The 15973-nt window shown below is 45.3% G+C and overlaps 1 protein-coding gene across 8 annotated transcripts in view; it reads right to left on the reverse strand.

The window, feature by feature from the left end:
- LOC137378448 (solute carrier family 12 member 5-like) overlaps positions 1–15973 on the reverse strand; it is a 1212460-nt gene that overhangs the window by 155616 nt on the left and 1040871 nt on the right. For all 8 annotated transcript variants that reach the window (XM_068048774.1, XM_068048773.1, XM_068048779.1 and 5 more), the window contains one exon: positions 6426–6593. In XM_068048774.1, coding sequence (XP_067904875.1) covers positions 6426–6593 — 168 coding nt within the window. The remainder of the gene's footprint in view (positions 1–6425; positions 6594–15973) is intronic.

A 15973-nucleotide genomic window follows, 5' to 3' on the forward strand; every position in this document is an offset into this window, starting at 1 on the left:
CCCATCTTACCAGCCCATCTATATCATCCTGTAATCTATGGTTTTCCTCCTCACTGTTTACGATACCACCAATTTTCATATCATCTGCGAACTTACTGATCATACCTCCTATATTCACGTCTAAATCATTAACGTACACTACAAACAGCAAGGATGCCAGCACCGATCCCTCTGGTACACCACTGGTCACAGGCTTCCAATCACAAAAACAACTCTCCATCATCGCCCTCTGCCTCCTACCACTAAGCCAATTTTGGATCCAATTTGCCAAATTGCCCTGGGTCCCGTGGGCTCTTACCTTCTTGATCAATCTCCCATGCAGGACCTTATCAAAGGCTCTAATGAAGTCCATGTAGACTACATCAACTGCTTTACCCTCATCTACACACCTAATTAACTCCTTGAAAAATTCCATTAAATTTGTTAGATTTGATCTCTCCCTGACAAAGCCATGTTGACTATCCCTGATTAATCTCTGCCTCTCCAAGTGGAGATTAATCCTGTCACTCAGAATTTTTTCCAGTAGTTTTCCTATCATTGATGTTAGACTTACTGGCCTGTAATTACCTGGTTTATCCCTGCTACCCTTCTTGAATAATGGTACCACATTCCCTGTCCTCTGGTACCTCTCCTGTGGCCAGAGAGGATTTGAAAATTTGTGTCAGAGCCCCTGCTATCTCCTCCCTTGCCTCACATAACAGCCTGGGATACATCTCATCTGGGTTTGGGGATTTATCCATTTTTAAGCCCATTAAAACTGCTAATACATCCTCTCTTTCAATGCTAATTTGTTCAAGTACATCACAATCCCCCTCCCTGGGGCGGCACAGTGGCGCAGTGGTTAGCACCGCAGCCTCACAGCTCCAGCGACCCGGGTTCAATTCTGGGTACTGCCTGTGTGGAGTTTGCAAGTTCTCCCTGTGTCTGCGTGGGTTTCCTCTGGGTGCTCCGGTTTCCTCCCACATGCCAAAGACTTGCGGGTTGATCGGTAAATTGGCCATTATAAATTGTCCCTAGTATAGGTAGGTAGTAGGGAAATATAAGGACAGGTGGGGATGTGGTAGGAATATGGAATTAGTGTAGGATTAGTATATAAATGGGTGGTTGATGGTCGGCACAGACTCAGTGGACCGAAGGGCCTGTTTCAGTGCTGTATCTCTAAACTAAACTCTACATCTACATCGTCCTTCTCCAGCGTGAACACAAATGAAAAGTAATCATTTAAAATCTCACCTGCATCCTCCTGCTCCACACACAGATTGCCACTTTGTTCCCTAATGGGCCCTACTCTTTCCCTTGTTATCCTCTTGCCTTTAATATACTTATAAAATGCCTTGGGATTTTCCTTTATCTTGCTCCCTAGTGTTTTTTCATGCCCCCTCTTCGCTCTCCTAATTACTTTTTAAAGTACCCCCCTACATTTTCTATACTCCTCTAGGGCCTCCGCTGCTTTCAGTGCTCTGAATCTGCCATAAGCATCCTTTTTTTTCCTGATCCAATCCTCTATATCCCTTGACATCCAGGGTTCCCTGGACTTGTTGGTCCTACCCTTCATCTTAGCAGGTACATGTTGGCTCTGAACCCTCACTATTTCCTTTTTGAATGACTCCCACTGATCTGATGCAGACTTTCCAACAAGTAGCTGCTCCCAGACCACTTTGGCCAGATCCTGTTTTATCATATTGAAATCGGCCTTCCCTCAATTCAGTACCTTTATTTCTGGTACATCTTTGTCCTTTTCCAAAACTACCCTAAATCTTACAGAGTTATGGTCACTATCCCCGAAATGCTCCCCCACTGACACTTCTACCACTTGTCCAGCTTCATTCCCTAGGATTAGTTCCAGTCCAGCCCCTTCTGTTGTTGGACTTTCTACATGCTGGCTCAAAAAGGGGAGGAGATTAAGGCCAGGAAACCAGAAATTGTTGAAATGACGTAGGGCATCAGAAGAGTCATGGATGTAGGTGGGAAGAGACTGGACAAGGGGAGAAAGAATAGACTCAAAATAGGAAGAAATAAGCTCAGTGGGGCAGGAACAGGCTGAAAGGATAAAACTACCAGGACAGTCCTATTTGGGGATTTTGGCAAGGAGGTAGAAGCAGGCTGTTCAGGGCTGGGGAACATTTTTTTATTCTTTCACAGGATGTGGGCGTCGCTGGCTAAGCCAGCATTTTTTGCCCATCCTTAATTGCCCTCGAAAAGGTGGTGGTGAGCTGCCATCTTGAACTACTGCAGTCCATGTGGGATAGGTACACCCACAATGCTGGTGGAAGGAAATTCCAGGATTTTGACCCAGTGACAGTGAAGGAACAGCGATATAGTTTCAAGTCAGGATTGTGTGTGGCTTGGAGGGAACTTGCAGGTGGTGGTGTCCCCATGCATCTGCTGCCTTTGTCCTTCTAGGTGGCAGAGGTCGCGGATTTGGAAGGTGCTGCCGAAAGAGCCTTGGTGAGTTGCTGCAATGCATTTTGTAGATGGTACACACTGCTGCCACTGTGCATCGGTGGTGGAGGGAGTGAATGTTGAAGATGGTGGATGGGGTGCCAATCAAGTAGGCTGCTATGTCCTGGAAGATGTCGAGCCTCTTGAGTTTTGTTGGAGCTGGACTCATCCAGGAGAGTATTCCATCACACTCCTGACTTGTGCATTGTAGATGGTGGTCAGGCTTTGGGGAGTCAGGAGGTGAGTTATTCGCCACAAAATTCCCAGCCTCTGACCTGCTCTCATAGGCACAGTACTTATATGGCTGGTCCAGACCAGTTTCTAGCCAATGGTAACCTGCAGGATGTTGATAGTGGGGGATTCAGTGATGGTAATGCCACTGAACGTCAAGGGGAGATGGTTGGATTCTCCCTTTTTGAAGATGGTCACTGCCTGGCACTTGTGTGGTGCAAATGTAACCTGCCACTTATCAGCCTAAGACTGAATGTTGTCCAGATTTTGCTGCCTATGGGCACTAACCGCTTCAGTATCTGAAGAGTCTCGAAAGGTGCTGAACATCGTGCAATCATCAGTGAACATCCCCACATCCCTTTTGATGGAGGAAGAGCAGTGATGAAGCTGCTGAAGATGGTTGGGCCCTGGACACTACCCTGAAAAACTCCTGCAGTGATGTCCTGGGACTGAGATGATTGACCTCCAACAATCACAACCATCTTCCTTTGTGCTAGATATGACTCCAACCAGTGAAGATTTTTCCCCCGATTCCTATTGATGCCAGTTTTGCTCGGGCTCCTTGAAACCAGACTCGGTCAAATGCTGCCTTGATGTCATGAAGTTGAACAATGAAGTTCGAGGCCTTGGAAGGAAGATTGCCACAGGAGATGAGGTCAGTGACAGCCCTGGAGACAGTGACGTGATGTTCGGTGGTGGGCTTATGGTCTGGGGGAGGTAGGAAGAAATATCTGAGAGTTGGCGCTCAGCCTCTGCATGGTAGAGGTCAGTACACCAGACAACAACAGCACCACCCTTGTCAGCAGGTTAGATCCCCAAAATTTTTCCAGTACATGGATGATTGTATCGGTGCGATTTCCTGCTCTCACCTGGAACTGGAAAATTTCATCAACTTTACTTCCAATTTACACCCTTCCTTCACCTTCACATGGTCCATCTCTGACACTTCCATTCCCTTCCTTGACTTCTCTGTCTCCATTTCTGGGGATAGGCTATCTACCAATATTCATTTCAAGCTCACTGACTCCCACAGCGACCTTGACTGCACTTACCCTCACACCATGCCTCCTGTAAGGACTCCATTTCATTCTCCCAGTTTCTCCGTCTCTGTCACTTTGGCTCTGATGATGCAATCTTCCATGACAGCGCTTCTGATATGTCTTCTTTTTTCCTCAGTCGAGGATTCTCCCCCCACTGGTTGACAGGGCCCTCAACCGTGTCTGACCCATTTCCCACACTTCTGCCCTCACCCCATCCCCTCCCTTCCAGAACAGCGACAGGGTTCCCCTTGTCCTCACTTTCCATCCCACCAGCCTCCACATCCAAAGGATCATCCTCTGCCATTTCCACTACCTCCAGCGTGATGCCACCACCAAAAACATCGTCCCCTCTCCTCCCCTGTCAGCAATCCAAAGGGATTGTTCCCTCTATGATACCCTGGTCCACTCCTCCATCGCCTCCAACACCTCATCCCCTTCCCTTGGCACTTTCTCATGCAATCGCAGGAGGTTTAACACTTGCCCTTTTGTCTTTTTTCTCCTCACCATCCTTCCAGGTGAAGCAGCGATTTACTTGTACTTCTTTCAATCTCATATACTGTATTCACTGCTCACAATGCAGTCTTTTCTACACTGGGGAGATCAAACACAGATTGGGTGGCCACTTTGTGGAACACCTCCGCTCGGTCCGCAAGCATGACCCCTAGCCTCCGGTTGCTTGCCATTTTAATTCACCACTTTGCTCTCACGTCCACATTTCTGGCCTCAGCCTGCTCCAGTGTTCCAGTGAAGCTCAACACAAGCTCGAGGACTATCACCTCATCTTCCTATTAGGCACCTGACAGCCTTCTGGACTCAACATTGAGTTCAACAATGTCAGACCATGACCTGGTCTTAAATTTATTTTTCATGTTTTTGCTTTTGGACAGAGCAGTTCATTATTCTGCTATTAACACTCTATCTGGACAAATGTTTAGTCTTTTATACAACTATTACCACTTTCTTTGCCTTACGTTCCATGACATCTTTGTCATTTAATCTCTCCCGCACTCTGTCCTATCACAGAGCTTCCCTTTTGTTCCTCTTCCCCCACCCACCCCAGCCCCGCCACTAGCTCAAAACCTATTATATTTCTAACATTTTCCAGTTCTGATGAAAGTTCATCGACCTAAAATGTCGGCCGGAATTTTACGTTGGCCAGGAGGCCCCACCCACCAGCCAAAAAGTTGGGGCGAACCTGCCTCCACCGGGCCTGGGGAACCATGCTAGGATTTTATGCCTCCAGACCCCTAATTGGCCTTGGGTGGGTCTTCCGTCCCTCTGAGGTAGAAAGTCCTGCCTCCAGGAGTTGCTGGCAAATCAGCGGGCTGACAGCTCTCAGTCCCAGCAGTGCCTACTGCTGGGACTGCACCCAGCTTCAGCAGCAAGAGGGATGCCGGCCCAGGAAACACAGTAAGTGTCTGGGTAAAATACCAGCAGTGGCGGGAGGAGGCCCTTAAGTGGCAGTTAATTGGCCACTTAAGGGCCTTGATTGGCCTGGGGTGGGAGGGCCGTTTCTCGCCGCTGCCGCCCCTCGTAAATTTGCAGGGGGGGCGGGAAGGCGTTGGGAACAGCACCCCCGCCTCACACTCAATTCTACGACCCATTTTTCCCCCTGCCACCAGCTCGCTCCTGCGGGGGTCGTAAAATTCCATCCGTTACCTCTGTTTTTCTCTCCATAGATGCTGACCTGCCAGACTTGCTGAATTTTTCCAGCACTTTCTGTTTTTATTTCAGATTTCCAGCATCTGCAGTATTTTCCTTTTATTTTTCTGTTGAAATGTGAATTGCTTCCTGGAACCAAACATGGGTGGGTGCTGGGGATGGGAATGGTGTGGTAGTGAGTGGGTGGAATTCTTACAACTATGGTGTGACCCAGATGACGGAGGACCCTCATGTCTCCTGGCAACTCTACTCAGGAACATAAAAACTCCTTTAGACACCCAAATCAAAACATATTTTGAAGAAGTGTAGATGGTTACTTTGGTCACTTTGCTCTGAACATGGTATGTAATATGTAAAGATATTTCATAAACTTATTATTTTACTCTGTTGTAAAGCAGGGGGAGCACAAGAACTGAATAGAACTATTGGAAACAGGCAACAAAACATTTTGTTGAAGTACCAAATTTCATGAATAGTTCAATGGAAAAGAATACCTTTCAATGCAAGTGTTTGAAAGTATCACAGAATGTGAAGGGGGAAAGATAAACTATATCCTGTTCCCATGGGAACAAAGGAATAGGAGTAGGCCATTTAGCCTCTCGAGTCTGTTCTGCCATTCAGTGAGATCATGGCTGATCTGTGACCTAACTCCATATCTCTTCTTTTGCCCCATATCCCTTCACACCTTTGGTTAACAGAAATTTATCAATCTTAGATTTAAAAATAATGATTTACGTAGCATCAACTGCCATTTGCAGAAGAGAATTCTCTGACCCTTTGCATGTAGAAATGTTTCCAACTTCACTCCTAAAAGGTTTGGCTCTAATTTTTAGGCTATGTCCCTTTGTCCTCCCCGACTAGTGGGAATAGTTTGTCTCTATCTACCTGATCAGTTCCCCTTCATATCTTGACAACGTCAATCACCCCTTAATCTTCTAAATTCCAAGGAATACAACCATCACACCCCGCTGTATGAACCCCCAATGGAAAAAGCGATATAAATGGATTTCCACCGTACATCATTAACACATTTCGCATATAACTTCCTACCGGTCACTGAAGGGAAGTAGATGCCAACCAGCAGGGTGAAGTAGGATGAAATGTCAGTGAACACATAAGGTTGATCCAAGCTGACAGCTCCGGCTGAGGCAGTCACAGACGGCAATCGACTATGCTCCACAATCACTCCTTTATCCAGGTAATTTGCCCACAGGTTTTCTAAAGATAAAACAGGTAAAGTTAGCTCCATCATTCTCAGATACAGCACTTCTGACGGAATCATAATTTTCTTAGCTTTGAATGTCATACGTCATTAGCAAACCTGTTATTTTTGCATTGGTAGCGACATTGGGTAAAGTTGGTAGGTATTCATTTTTTAAATTTCCTGTCCCTCCCCCCCCCCACCCCTACCGTTTGCCCCTCACAGCTTTGGTCTGTACTACCTGATCATCTAGCCCATATGCAACTTCATGGACATTGCTAATGCCGTTCCTTGACTTACCAACTGAAAGTAGCATTTGAGTAATGCAAGGAGTGGTGCATATTTAAGAGAGGACCCTTGGGCCCAACTGTGACTACTACATTCTAGAAATGGGAATGGTAACCCAGACTGTGATTTAAAAATTGCATCCTCTACTCAGGAGATCTCCTTCATTCAGGAAACCAAACACAGTCTTGTAATTCGGCTAAATAAAGAAAAGTAATTTCAGTGAAACTTTTGAAATGAATCTGCTGAAAGCACAGTGATACTGTGATCACTGATGGCTGCAGTACTTGGTGAAAAAAGAAGCTAACATAACGAAAAGAGGATTTTTATCTCATAGAGTTGATAGAGACTTGTCAATAGACAATTGTCCAAGCATGTGGTCCAAGATCACATTGCTGTGTGCTTCAGCCTTGACAAATGTTTAACATTTAAAATAAAATCAAAGTAGACTGAATGACTATTTTCCATTGCTTAAAATCTCCAGTATTTAGAACCATCGCCAGAAACTTGTTTGAGAGATATGTCATATAGATATGGGCAGGAATTTCATATTGATAGTACTGTCTTCAGGATTCCATAATGCGTCTGACCTTACCTCCCCAACCCAAGAGAGAACAATATATATGCAATGGAATGCAAGAAAGAAGAAGGATAATCCCACAAAAATTTAAAACCAGAATTTTATCCAAATGCTAATCGCTTTTATATTTTTCATTGATTTGTTCTTGGAATGTGGCTGCTGGCAAATATACACCTACTGCCAATTCTGAGTTGAGAAGCTGGTAGTTAATCTTATCCTTGAACTGTTGCAGTCTTTGTGCTGGTGGCAAGCCCATGATAGTGTTACATGGGAAATTCCAAGATCTTGACTGAACAACAACAAAGGAATATGTCCAATTCAAAGGGTGTGTGACTGGGAGGGAGATTTGGAGATGACAGTTTTGACACAATACTGCTATTCTTCTTCTTCCTAGTGGCAAAGGTCATGGGACTAGGAGGTAGTACACTGCATCCTGCAAATAGTACAGACTGAGCCACATTGGTGCCGGTGGTGGAGGGAGTCAATTTTAAGTCCAATGGTGCGGGTGCTGATCAAGAAAACTACCCTGGACAGTGTCAAACTTCTTGAATGTAGTTAGCTGCACTGATCTAGGTGAGTGGCGAGTATTTCATTCATACTCCTGACGTGAGAATTGTAGATGATGGTGAGGTTTTGGGGAGTTAAAGAATTATGGGTACTCAGCATCTCCCTGATCTTGTAGCCATGTTGTTGATAAGCTGGTGCAGTTAATCTTATGGTTGATGGTAGCAGACTCAGTAATGGTGGTGCAATTGAAAGTCAGGCAAGTATTTCTGGTGCATAGGCCATTAGCTCCATAGATGAAATGTTGTCAGGGTCCATAACCTTTGCTGTATCCTGTGTGTTCGTCCACTTTGTAATGTCACAAGGAGTAAACCAAATTGGCTGGACAAGGGAATATGTGATGGAGAAGACTTCAGGAGAAGGCCAACTAAAATCATTCAGTCAGCACTTTTGTCGGAAGACACTTGCAAAGACTTCACCCTTACCCCTTGCATTCACACTCATGTTCTTGATCAATATAAACTTATAGGATATGTAAATCAGCACACTCAAATATACACTGCAACCTGAGCCATCCTCCTCACATCGCTGAAGATTTAATCACATTGACAAATGAATGCAATAAAGATGATTAAATGTGCCACATCCAGAATTCTGGTTGTTTTCCAGAAAAAAAGAACATCTGTTAAAATATATCCCGTGACCTTATCAAATCTGTATTTTCTATAAACACATAGGACAGGGGAAGCATAGTGAATGACATTGAAAATTGTAGCAGCGGGAGACTGTTGGATCTAAGTGGCAAATAATATCATTTTGTGCCTTAAAGCCATCATGATGTCAATTTTAAATTGTGATTATGGTTGTGGTCACCGACTGTTTAATTTAGGTTCCAGCCTCACTGATCTATGCTCCTAATCAATAATTACTATCTAACTTAGCTTGCTTGTCCCTGTCATTTAGCTCCACTCTGACTAGTTTAATTTCCCACTTTCTTTCACACCAGACCCACATACAGGGATATAGCCATTAGTGGGACTGGTTTGGCCACAACCCCCTAATTAGCAGCCAGACCCACCCAAGTCTGTGCCCATGTGAATGCGTAGATCAGGGTCGAGCTGTCCAAGACAGAGGAACTGACTCCTGGGGCAGGACTTTCCTTCTGGGGTCAGGAACCTGACATGGGGAGAACTTCTGAATCCTGACTCTGCACTACATGGGAAGTTGAAGAATCGCAACGTGAATTTTCAGAACCAGGCCAATTAATGGCCAGAGAGCGCACTCACCAATAGGAGGCCCTCCAGCAATGGCATTGCAGGCCCACCATCTGAGGTGGGAGCTGCCAAGGTATGTAGGAGAGAGAGAGGCCACCTCCATCTTGAGGAGCCCTCAAGAAAAATAGAAAAATGTCACAGCTGGCAGGCCGTCCTCGTGGAGGAGGAATCCTTCAACAGGGCTGCAGCTGTGGCCATCAAGGTATGGCAGCTGCGGGAAGTGGTTACAAAAGGCCAATGGAGTGCTGGCCCTTTCAATCTGCCACTGGGAGGCTGCCACCTCTCACTTGCTGTTTTTTTGGCCAACGCAGGGGTCCTGCCTGCTGACTGAAAAATTCCAGTCGTTGCGGGAGAGGGACCTTAATTACATTTATTGGCTACCCGACGTTTGCAAACGGGTGGTCATTCCACATCTGACCTGACATTTTCAAAAATGGCTCAGACCGTTCCAGCAATCCGGCACATCGACAGGCAGCAGGAAATCCCGGGCCCGCTTGCCTCAGTTTTCGCCCCCATCAGGCTTCGAAAATCTGGCTCCTGGTCTCTTTGACGACTGCCCCCCTGTTCTTGTGCTATTTCCAGCTCTTCATTTCCATTGACTCGTGCTGGCATGGCAATGACCAGATGACCTGATCTTGACCCTGTTCCAGACTCAATGGGGAGAAATTGGTTAACCCCAAATACTGATGTACGGATCGCGGTTCTTGATCAACCTGCACCTGTTCACTGTGTTGCAGATAGCACAATGAATTGGTACTGCCTGCTGTTGGACATGATTGCTGCATGCAGCCAATGCTGGTCATTGCACTGGTCATTGGCTGCACGCACTAGAATGGGGATCCTATATTGCAGAGTGATGAGCACTACTTAAAGGCAACCTGCACCTCTTAAAGGAGACATGCACTGAGGCTATAAGAAATGGTGGGAGTCATTTGAAAATTGATTCTGTGCTCTGATATCTTGAGCAATGGCTGAAGAGAAAGGGTGTATCAAGGTTTTCAGAAACTGCACTGGAGACCTTGGTGGAAGAAGTGGAGAGAAGGAGATAGTCCTGTATCCGCAGGGGGTTACTTAGAAGGCAGTGGGAACAAGTAGCATGGGAGGTCAGTGCCAGGAGTGTTGCTCCAAAAACATGGATGCAGAGCAGGAAGAAGTTTAACAATCTAAAACGAGTTTTCAAGGGCAGTGAGTCCAATCTTAAATGCCATATCCTACCAACTACACCACCAGCCTCATCCACTGCTAAATTCACTACACCCCCTTTACTCACCTACCAACAATCCCTATTAATAATACTCAGCCATTCCATTCATATGCTTTACGTCACCCTCACAAACTTAGTACTGTTGCAAGCCTCACACCCACAACTCACAGCTTCTGCACACTGTCAACTATTCAACCATAACAGTCACATCACTCAAACATATTGCAATGCACTTACTGACTCAGTAACCTCTATCTTGCAGTAGAAGGCAGCACATAATAGCAGGAAGCAGGGAAGAACTGGAAGAGGGCAAGTGCACCTGTATGTTTTTATCTCTAGGAGGAGACAGTACTGGGAAGGGGCATTGCTGAGGTTATGGCCGCTAGTGGAGCAGAAGCGATCGATGATGAGGGTATTTGCATTCCTAATCCTCCTCCTCTCATCCCACTTGCCCCTCATCCCTCAATCTCTTGCAATTTAGAAGCTGTGGACGGCACAAACATGCACTCCTTACTTTCTCCTCTCCTATCACCACAACACAACCCTTATCACTGTTCCATTTCAAAGACTCAAGAACTAGAGCCTTCCCCGACAGAGGAGGTAAAGGAAGGTGACAATACAGATGAAGAGGTACTGTCACTCGATCGTACAGTCACCAACTGGGATTTTATCTGGGTCGGGTGACAGGGGTCTCGATGTCTGGCAAAAACAACTCTGGGAACCCTGCGTCACCTCTTCTGTGGGAGGCCTGCCGAATCAACTGCCAATTAGGCACTTAACTGGACAACGGTGGGCCTTCTACGGGATCAAGGAGCCCGGCGACAGAAGTCCCGCCCTCTGAGAGCTGCCGGCAGTTCTTTAACTGAGCAGTGCTACCGCGGAGACAGTGGCTGCTGCTGGTGGAGCACCTACCCAACATGGACTGGGTGGTCACCTTGATCAGGATACCTGTGGAATCTGCTATGATGCAACATCTGATAGCAGTGTCACAGTGTCAATTGCAGCACAAATATCAAAGGTCTGAATGCTGCAGTGGAAGCTTAGACTGCTGCCTTACAAACTCAGACTGCTGCCATCATGGCTTTGGATACTATTGTTCAAAGGGCTTCCAGGGTGTCACACTGTACATCAATTTGTTTTCCAAAGATCAGTAGGATTGCTGAAGCACTGCCATGAGAGAGTGGCACTGACTCCATTTAGCAGAAACTTGCTGTCCTATCTGCATTCCTGCTCCCATCCCTACTATGTTGCCAGTGTTCTAGTTGTTGCCTGTCAATCAGCCAGTCCAGACTGCTGCCACCCATGCCGCGATGGTGCAGTCTGCAGCTGAACCTTCTAGGTCAGGTCCAGAGCTGCTCAAAGTTGTCATGCAAGGCCATCTGCAATCTCCTTCACTGAAAGTCAGCAGCCTTTCACCACTCATGCTGCAGTCACTGGGGTAGCACTGTGTAGGAGCACTAGGACAGGGAAAGACACACAGAAGATAGGTACTAAGGGAATGCACAAAGGTGATTAGTTTATCTTTGTATGCATGATGTTATAATTGAATTTATAAAATTGGATTGGAATGTGCATTTTGTGCTGTTTTTTATTTTTGTGTTTTTGGAAAGAGGACAACTAGCTTAATGTTCGAGAAAAGATAAGCTGTGCATGACTGTTGGCATCATTCATTAATTATTTGATCACATAGAGCCTAGACAGAAAGGGGGCTGTCTATGTTGTAGTATCCTTTCCTCTTCATGTTCCTGTTGTAAATCCTCCTCCTCCATTTCTACCATTTCCTGCTCTTCCTGTTCATCATCCTCAGCTTCTCATCTGATAGGTGGTGGCAAGGGTAGTTCCCTCATAATGTCCAGGTTGTGCATTGATACCCATTCATCTGAGTACTGCAAGTTTCTTCTACAGCGATCTAGCCAGCAGAAGCATTGCCTGAGGGTGCCAATAGTGCACTCTATAATGTTCCTTGTGGTGGCATGGCTCTCATTGTAGGCCTAATTATGCAGGTGTAATGACCTTTTGGACCAGACTCATGAGCCATGTCATGAGTAGATAACCTTTGTCACCCAGTAGGCAGCCTTTGACCTGAGTTTTACTGGTGATATGGGGGACTGCAGCAGAATGAAGTAATGAAGCAACCAGGATAATAGGCATTCACCTGCATGATGGGCTGCCTAGTTTAGTTTAGTGATACAGCACTGAAACAGGCCCTTCGGCCCACTGAGTCTGTGCCGACCATCAACCACCCATTTATACTAATCCTATATTCCTACCACATCCCCACCTGTCCCTATATTTCCCTACCACCTACCTATACTAGGGGCAATTGCTAACGGCCAATTCACCTATCAACCTGCAAGTCTTTGGCATGTGGGAGGAAACCGGAGCACCCGGAGGAAACCCACGCAGACACAGGGAGAACTTGCAAACTCCACACAGGCAGTACCCAGAATTGAACCCGGGTTGCTGGAGCTGTGAGGCTGCGGTGCTAACCACTGCGCCACTGTGCCGCCCCTGTTGTTATACACCAGCTGCACATTGAGAGAGTGGAATCTCTTTCGGTTCATGAAAATGGTTGAGTTCACATGAGGCACTGCAAGGCAATATGCGTGTAGTTAATGGCACCCTGCACCATGGAGAGGCCTGCAATCCAAACAAGCTCTTGTGCTCACTCTGCCTCCTTGACTCTGGCAAGAGAGAATGAGATGAAGCTGTTCCTCTGTGTATAGAGAGCCTCATTGGCCTCGCTTATACAGCAGTGCACAGCAAACTGCGAGATGTTGCTTTTATTTCCAATAGCAGCCTGGAAGGAGCCAGATGTATAAAAGTTAAAAGCCAGGATCATCCTGACAGCCAGAGACAATGTAGTCCTTGTCCAACTTTGAGGATGCAGTGTGGCTGCAGCAGTTGACAGATTTTAGTCATAACCTCTTGTAACGACCCGGTGAGAAAGAGGTCTAGGGTTCCCTTTCAGCCTTCAGCTGGTTTGACTGTAACAGGGTTTAATTTTTAAACACACTGTGTTTTTAGCTCCCCCTTGGTGAATCCTTGTTCACCGCCTTCCAATAATAAGGCAAAGAAACCAGCACAACAGGTTTTTTTCAGGTTTAAAGAAGAAAAGTGAAATTTTATTAAACTTAAACTCTAATTCAGTTAACGCCTACGGATACATGACGCACCCATGCTAGCATGCACATAGCATGCAGATAGAGACAGAAAGAAAACAGAAGAAATAAAGTGGAAACGTTTGAGGCAATATCTGAGGTGGTTTTTTGTGTTACAGTTCTTTGAGCTCACTGTGATGCCGTTCATTGTAGGTAGATCTTGCTTTTCATTGGGGCCTAGTATTCTTCTTAAACCTTGTTCGCTGTAGGAGACTTTTCTCTCTTGGGGTTCATGTGTCTTCAGTGGATTTGGAGTTCCATGAGAAAGAGATGGGAGCAGACAGGAGAGGCTGTGACAAGACAGCCAGGAGAGATCTTCTCAGTCCAGGAGCATTCTGCTTTCTCCCAAACTGTTGGTACAAATTCAAAAAACTCAGATTGCCCTGCAGGTTAGTCATGTGACTAGCTGGTTTGACCATGTCCGTTTGTGTATTCGGCCATCTTAGCAGTCAACCTGGAATGCGAGCTCCCGCACCTTCAATGTCTGGTGATCAAAAGTGCATTGTGGGTTGAATGTGTCAGGGAATGGTCCTTTGTCCTTTCCAAGCACTGTCTATTAATATGCAAACGTCTTTCCAGCCAAGGGTCCATTGTGGGTTGAATGTGTCAGGGAATGACTGCTTTGTCTTTCCAACACTGTTAATATGCAAATGTATTTCCTGCTGAGATCCTTTCTCTCCATCCTCCCCTTCCTCTTCCAGCTGCTTGTCCTGCTCTGCGTGGCCTCTCTTCATTCTCCCACTCATGTTCAAGTCCAAGAGGAAGGCTTACCAGGCCACCCATGTCTGGAAAAAACTTGTTTCACCACAAACTTTTAAACCAACAACAATATACTTCAGCACCAGCCATACCACTCTATGTACACTATTCAAACTTTAGCTAAGAATAGGAAAGCCCCAAAAACGTGTATAAAAGAAAAAATAATTCAGCAACTAACCTGTAATTAGATTCTGATCCCTTTAAATAGCATGGGGTGGTGGAGTGGGGGGGTGGGGGTGGAAATCCTTTATTCTGTTTAATGTCATTCTAACTGTGCAATGTTAAGACAGGGTATAGGCTGGAGCATGGAGTTCAAAAATAGCAGCACTGGCATCAAATCAGCTTTGCACACTGGTTCACGTCATAATCTGCCTGCTCTGCATGCTGCCGGCAGTTGTTAGGTACACACGTGCAAACCACTTTACCAAGATGGCAATCAGGCATCTTGACATTTCCCGCCAGAAACCTCAGTGCTTCTCAGACTCCATTTTTGAGGATTAGGAAATTGTGCGACGCCTAGAAAATGGGCACTACGGAGTCCATTTTCGCCCCTTACTGTTTTGTATATTTTTGTCAACCACAATATACTGAAAAGTATAAAATAATGATCAGCTTAAACATAAATTTACATTTTTTCAAAAGAGGATGAATTACAAAACTAACATGTCAGCGGTAACACTCTCACTGAGTCAGGTGGGTTCAAGCCTCAATCCAACAATTTGAGCAGGCAATCCAGGTTTTTGCTTCTGCACAGTACTGAGGGATTGCAGCATTGTCGAGGGTGGCATTTTTCAGATGAAACCTTAAACCATCTGTCAGTCCTTATAGGTCAACTTAAAAAATCCCATGGCACTGTACAATATTGAGCAGGAAAGTTTTGGTGTTCTGGCCAATATTTATATCTCTCCTAACCTCACTTAAAAAGATCATGTGGTCATTTATATCATTGCTGTATGTGGAACTTGCTTCTCTTAATCTGCATGTAAAATGCTTTAGGATGTTCGGAGGCTATGAAAGGGGCTGTATAAATGCAAATCTCTCTTTACCCTGGAAAACCCCTTTTAGCGAAGACGTTGCCATGGTAATTGGGGTAGAGTGATATTCCTGAATAAATGTTTGTCACTACAGTGAAATACTGTATAAATGAGAGGTAGCAATATCTATTACTTTACTTTGAGTTTGCCTTCCTGCTGTTTAAAATTATTACTGATAGGTTTTGGTTAATGGGGATTAAAGGATAAATGGGATAAATTTCCATTAGAATTTGTTGAGGTTAATTTATCCTCAATAAAATGCAACAATTTTACTTCAAAAATATTTCCTGCTTCTTTGTACCACACTATAATATATAAAAATGACTCTTCTCATTTCAAGGGATTTACAATCTGTCTTGCTTTTTTATTCTTTCATGACATTTCCCTGTTGGCAAAAGTCTGACCTTGGTAACTACACATTGGGTGAACAAGCCAATTAACATGCCGCAGATCTATTAAATTTGTATTAAAATTGTTTTAAATTCCACAGAGCTGGCAGTTTACACAATAGCTGGAAGACAACCTTCATCAATCACACCTGATTATTGGCAAGGACTTGGCATTTTCAGGGATTTCATAGCCTGACTATCCAGATG

The sequence above is a fragment of the Heterodontus francisci genome, chromosome 16, assembly GCF_036365525.1.
Source record: "Heterodontus francisci isolate sHetFra1 chromosome 16, sHetFra1.hap1, whole genome shotgun sequence".
NCBI lineage: Eukaryota > Metazoa > Chordata > Chondrichthyes > Heterodontiformes > Heterodontidae > Heterodontus > Heterodontus francisci.